Genomic DNA, 6,249 nt, shown 5'->3' with positions numbered 1-6,249 from the left:
ATAACCAATCCAAATTTACACTGCACACATGCAACAATTATGCATTTGCAGACTATTTTAGAAGTTGCTCACAAATCCTGGAACGGATTTGTTGCTACAATCAATTCCTTTGGTCCCAAAAGGGAGTATTCGCCCTGTAAATAGCTACCAGAAAGTTTAATTCCTAAACTGTACTAATATGACACATGTCAAAAATGTGCTGTCGTCTTCCTGTGCAAAGTAATTTGATAAATGATTATCTCGCCAGAAGATAAGCTGACACTTCCTTGACCAAAGTTATCCTTATAGATAACTGACAATGGTGCACATAGTGACAGTGTAACAACAGGTGCCTATGATAAGTGCTTTCTGCTGCCTCTTCAATGTTCCCCAACAACATCCAAAGGTTAAAAAAAAAATTGCCAAAAGGTACTCTATCCAGAAGATATTGCTGGTGGTACTTAAAAATAGACGAAAAATGGCCAAAATGCAGCCTGGCATGAAATAGTAGTTTGGAACATGGCACATACACACGCACACAGGACAGGTACAGGCGTGGGTGGTGGGGGATAATTACTGGCCGGGTGACAATCCTGTGACCAAAGGAGAGCGGTAGGGGATCGACTAGTGACAGGATGGAAGTGCGGGATGTTTGGTTAATCGGTTGTGAAGGAGGGGGACAGCGCAGAGGTGAGAGCTACGACTCCTCGAGAGCGGGAGTGTGTTGTGAGGTTCTCGCTTTATCCAGAATCATCGACTGGCGTTAAAGTAAAAAGACTTGAAACCCATGAGATCGAGTGTTGTGTTTGTTCTTGTCGTGAGATCGGGAAAGCAACCCCATCTACGTTGTTACATGTGCAATCACAAAATATACAGGGTATTGAGGATAACTTTGTATTAACATTTCTCTTGGCCCCTGTGATGTCTGTAGGAGTGTATGTTGAGAATAGTTTAGGGGTATTCACTCAGATTTGGGGAAACGCTCTGACTAGTTATTAGGACGAAAATGTATCCCATTCAGATCTTTAAGCTCTTGGTCAACCAAGAATTGTTGCTAGGAAAAAAAACACAAACTGAAATAAGGGATGACACGCTATACAAAATATTTTTCACTTACAATTAAGTACCTGCAGTAGATAATATACACTGATGCATATTTAATGGATTTCAAGTGGACAATTCATGTCGCCACTGAATGCATTCTTCTTGTTATGCACAGCCACAACACATTTAATGCATGATTAAATTTTATTGGGATTATATAATGAAAACATTTATGGCAAAATATCACAACCTTTTGGATTTTGTTGAACAAATGCCCTTTGTAAGCATGCTTATTTGTAAGTATTAATTCAAATTTTTCTGAACAAAGAATATCCGAAGCCATAAGATTAAATCAAGAGATAAAGACGATGGTAATATCAAAAGCCTCTGAAGTATGTTATTACAACACTTCACAGTTTTTTAATGGACAAGTATATTTCAGCATATTGCACATGAAACCTTGACTTTGTGTACAATGATAAAGCTTCTTTTGGAAGTTAAAATTGTATAAAGTCAGCAAAAACATAAGTTAAAAGTTAAAAACATTTAATCACATCATAAATGAGAATATTAAAATGTTATCCATGGAATATACGATGCAGTGGAACACAAACAGTAATTTTGATATGTAAACAAGGACTAGACTCAAGTTTCAAAGAAAGAGACATTTAACTTAAGAATTCAACAACTGAAAATTGTTCGTTCATCATTATGTTTTAGAATAGTAGACCAAGAGAAAGAAAATCGCATAAAAGATTTTTAGAAATGCATGAATGAAACAGCAGTGACAGTCAACAAGAAACAATAACACCTTTTCGACAAGTAGGTATACTTGCTTCTTATGCTGATAAAACAGAATATACAAGCAGTGCAAACAAAATACTGTCAAAAAAATCTTCAAAAAGTGGATATGTATTTGGGAAGCATTCTTTATTTGGGGCTCAGCAAGCCAACTACAGCTCTTTTGACTTCTCAAAGTCACTGAATTCTTGAAACATGCCCTTGCAATGTCCAAGTTTTGTGTGCCAGTCATGGACGAAGCAGAGAGACCAAATACCCAGTGGAATTACAGCCAGCATGACCGTTAGCAGAAGCAGTGCATTCATCAGACTACGATTGGAAACAGCACCATCTGGCCTGAAGTGATATTGAGTAGACTGTTATTTATTATTTTTTTCACACATTTGCAGCTCTCAACATCCCATCAATCGTACAAGATTAGCCAACATTATTTCACAGTGAGAACAATTACGGGTCAATTGAGCTATCTGCTCAAGGCGCTGAGAAAAAAAACATATTTATAAAATTGTAATTGAGAAGCAGATCTGAATGACTATGCAAAATGCATGAACGTCTATGGTGGGAGGTAAAGGAAGGATAAAACTGAAAGTCCTGACCTCATATGCAGTAAGCCTAGATTGGACTATAGTCGCAATGGTGCATGAAAATTCAGATGCAGGGATCCCATTGCACTGCTGTATGTTACGACAGCCTGCTATCAGAATTTTCACGCAATATCATTGTTTGATGAAAATCCAGCTGGGGCTTCCTGCATAAGAGGGCTGAAAATCTGAAGCATGTGATCTTCTAATAGTAAATGAACAAAAGTTTTTACCTTCCAAGGTTTGTAAATCTGCAAATTCCAAGCCAAGCCATAATTATCAAAAGGCCTGCCATTTCCCTGTTGAAAATCCAAATAAAGATTAGTTATACACCATCAGTTTATTAAGCACTTTTTCTACAGTCATAGCACAAAAGAAGTTTGAATGTAAATCCATGCATGTTACAAATATCTTTATTGTTTACTATTGTTCACAACAGAGATAGAAATTTTCCTTTGTTGGGAGCTCTCATGAGTAGTAAACTAAAGAACATATGCCCATCTCACACAACCATACAGTTACTTACACTTGTACTTAAACCCTCGACCCCCAACCCCCACTCTGCACCCCCACCCCCAACCCCCAGCAATGTTTATTAGAAGCACACCCTAGGTACATTTGTTCTGTTGAAGAGTACTATTGCAGTTGGTACGACAAACTTGGCAAAAGTCCTCTTCTTGGTGACCAGTTGTTTCTATCTATAGCCAGAGGGCAGCATTTTAAAATGGTGAAACAGTGGGTGAGAGGAGTCTGTAATGCTGCTGATAGCTTTTAACCTCACAGCCCTGGTATAGAGATCATCTAGTGGTTCTTGTAAAAAGCCAATGATCTTGCTGGCAATCTTGATCACCCACATCAGATGCCTTATCTTTGACAGAATGCTGAACGATGCTAACAGGTTATATAAAAACAGATTCAACTTATTATCTTGCCAACACTTTTCTTACTATTAGAACAGATTTTCCACAAAGTTTCCCTAGTTATGGATCACACACCCTCTTAATGTTGCCAGCCTCACTTCTCATCCAACATCTATGTTGGACACAAGGAGGCAAGATAATACATATTTATATACATATATTTACAGATGTACATGCAGACATTTGTGCAGACACACACACACAGACACTTTCTCACAGTACCTCGATGTATAACATGTCACCTATATCTAAGTGTTTGAATCTCACCGGCCTTCTTCATGTTCTAAGGGGTTTTTCAGTTCCCCTGTGATAGCCTCTATCAAAAGGACCACCTGATAAACTGTGTAAGCCAGGCAAAATGCAAAATGGATCACAGCCAAAGTGCTCCACACTCTATTTTCTGTTGATATGAAAATAAGGGAACATAATTGCATGGAAATAATGGAGTGAAAATTGTCAAATCAAAATGAAAACTATAAATGTTAAATCAAAATTAAAACACATCATAGGCAATGTGAAATAACCATGTCTAGTAAATATGCATCTAAACATGATTGACATGCAAACATATTAACAGGTACTCCAAAGTGATTTTTTTTTTTGTTGTTAAGCACTGGCAGAATTTTAAGGACTAATTAAATAACTCTTGAAAACCTTTCCATGTTTTATAATAAAAATGATTAGGAATGCATGAATTTCGCTTCTCTTTATGGGATGAAAAATTTGTCACATGATAAAATTTACACTTAGTAAATGCAATAATATTTTACAAGTGCATAACTTATGAAACATACTGTTGACAAATTTCTTGTAACAAAATAAACCAAAGTATTTATAATTAAGGAAATATTACACATTACCATAAAACTAATTTATTACATTTATTTACAACAATGTATAAATACCAATATACTTGTCATAAACATACCATGAACATCTGGCCTAATCACGATTGCACTGGCAAGTACAGCTGGAATAAGGTATATTGGCTGAAACAGTACGAATAATTTACTGATTTGTGGCAGGTTTTCACTCTTTTACAAAATATGTCAGCCTTATTTCCTCTGACATATTTCATTTCAATAGGTAGCTGGCTCCTTAGAAAAGTTGGTGAAAGAAAACCAGTGGAAAGGACATGGGCAGAAAAAATAGGCCCTTTGATAAATGCAGGCACTATATATAATACCTCATTCCCCAATGACTTAATGGTTTGGAACTATTATATTTTTACATTTTATTAAATCAAATGTTATACTTACAACCCATATGTACCAATCTCCATCATTAATCTGAAAAAAAAGAGCACACATCAGTCTGGATATCATACTGTGTGAATAACATTTCTCTTTTTGTCACACACACTTCAGTGACCATTCATGAAGCATCTAGCAATCACAAGTGAGTGTACAATGAAATTTAAAAATCCTACATCAAACCTACAACCTACATTGACTGCCGAGGCCAGGAGGAAAAATACTGTCATAAACAGTGAGATTCCTCGCCATACAAGGAACCAGTGCGAGGTGACAGACTTGTTTTTTGTTGACAGTTCAGGATGTGTTGCCATGGTCTAAACATCATTACAAATACAATATTATCAATCATTAATTTAAAATAATATACTGCTTATAATTAAGGAAGGTAAACAAAACAAAATGAAACAAAAATAGTTATCAATTAGTCGTCTACAATACATTCCCAACATATTTCATGAATATATATATATGCTTGTCAATTGGTGTGAAGACGATATTAACAGAATACAGAAAAGCTGGGAGTTAAATAAAGATCTAGGTGAATCACTGAATGCTGTGAATATACACAGTTACTTACACAGACAGAAAGGACAAGGACATCAAATAATTTGGGTAGCAAAAATCTATCTCTTTCGTGTTTTAAAGAATGACTAGAAAAGGTCAAGTGTTTGCCTATAGCTGGCGCTTTCTTTTTGGCGACAACCCTACCTCTACATTATTGTGTAGCATAAAACTTTGTGTGCTCAACACAACGAAAATTATTGTAAGCATAGACCTGGATCAAAACAAAACATAGTTCAAGTAACAGTTTAATGTTTTAACTTGGTTACCATATGTCTGTATTGGATAATGACAGTTAAAGGTAATTCCCAGAAATTTCGAAAAAAAAAAAAAAAGAAAATTCCCTTACTCTAGTTTATACTGGAATTTAGTATCTTGAGCACTTTAAAAATAAGAAAAACATTCTTGATTGTTGAACAATTCCATTATATTCTAATCTGTGAAGTGCTTAGTGATGGAGGACATGTATTCTACAGCATGAGCTTTATTTTTTAATGCACCAGTATGAGACTGCTTTCAGCGTACTTTGTCACTGCACTTGATCATACCTGTAAGGGTTTAATCGAGACTTATTTTATACAAGCATTTATACTGATGATCATTTCACCTTCGCAAATGAAGACGCAGTAGCAGAAGTCATATTTGTATGTGTATCACAGTGCTCTCCCTTCAGAGCAATCTCTTAACTTGAAAGTCAATAAGTGTCGAATGACAGCATTTGTTGTGGTCTAGACACGCGTACTGTCCTCTTCGCCAACAGCAAGAGACGATGTTAAACATGATAATAACAAGTAATAGGTAAAGTTTATGCATGATTGATACTTAGTATCTGATTTCAATATTAATTCGCAACTTGCAATCTACCTTTGACGAAATCGGCAATTCTCCAGCGTTCGAGTGTCACCGAGAACGTTTATACATAGTGTATGAGAGAAACTGTTCGTGCATGCGAGAAAGGTCTGTTTCGGTCCTTGGTACAAATGCTGGTTAACAAATTTTTAGGTGATTAGTTGCAAATACAGGCATACAAAAAATACCATCAACATCGTGATCATTTTAATCGATGTGTCATGGTTAACAGGTGGTAGTGACAAGAAATGTCAGTGA

The 6,249-nt window shown here is 36.0% G+C and overlaps 1 protein-coding gene across 2 annotated transcripts; it reads right to left on the bottom strand.

Annotated features, from left to right (window-relative positions):
- Positions 1-1,213: 1,213 nt before the first annotated feature.
- On the bottom strand, positions 1,214-5,888 carry LOC112565110 (transmembrane protein 220-like). 2 transcript variants are annotated; one of them, XM_025240409.1, is made up of 7 exons: positions 5,750-5,888; positions 4,773-4,895; positions 4,585-4,614; positions 4,254-4,314; positions 3,593-3,725; positions 2,639-2,704; positions 1,214-2,160 (listed from the first exon to the last, which is right to left on the bottom strand). In XM_025240409.1, the coding sequence occupies exons 1-7, from the start codon at positions 5,780-5,782 to the stop codon at positions 1,977-1,979; spliced, it is 630 nt and encodes a 209-aa protein (XP_025096194.1). In that variant the 5' UTR covers positions 5,783-5,888; the 3' UTR covers positions 1,214-1,976. The 2 variants fall into 2 exon arrangements, with proteins under 2 accessions (XP_025096194.1, XP_025096200.1); XM_025240415.1 differs by having other exon boundaries at positions 5,691-5,795.
- Between the last annotated feature and the right edge of the window lie 361 nt (positions 5,889-6,249).

The sequence above is a fragment of the Pomacea canaliculata genome, linkage group LG1, assembly GCF_003073045.1.
Source record: "Pomacea canaliculata isolate SZHN2017 linkage group LG1, ASM307304v1, whole genome shotgun sequence".
NCBI lineage: Eukaryota > Metazoa > Mollusca > Gastropoda > Architaenioglossa > Ampullariidae > Pomacea > Pomacea canaliculata.
Note: the sequence above shows the minus strand (reverse complement) of the source record. Positions and strands in the feature narration are given on the sequence as shown.

Bases quoted from the DNA above. Each gene is read 5' to 3' on its own strand.
- LOC112565110 (XM_025240409.1), bottom strand. From the start codon at position 5,782: ATGACTTCTGCTACTGCGTCTTCATTTGCGAAG. The intron at 4,896-5,749 runs GTGAAATGATCA...AATGATGTTTAG, and splicing joins CTGCGTCTTCATTTGCGAAG to ACCATGGCAACACATCCTGA. The intron at 2,161-2,638 runs GTAAAAACTTTT...ATATCACTTCAG, and splicing joins AGATTTACAAACCTTGGAAG to GCCAGATGGTGCTGTTTCCA.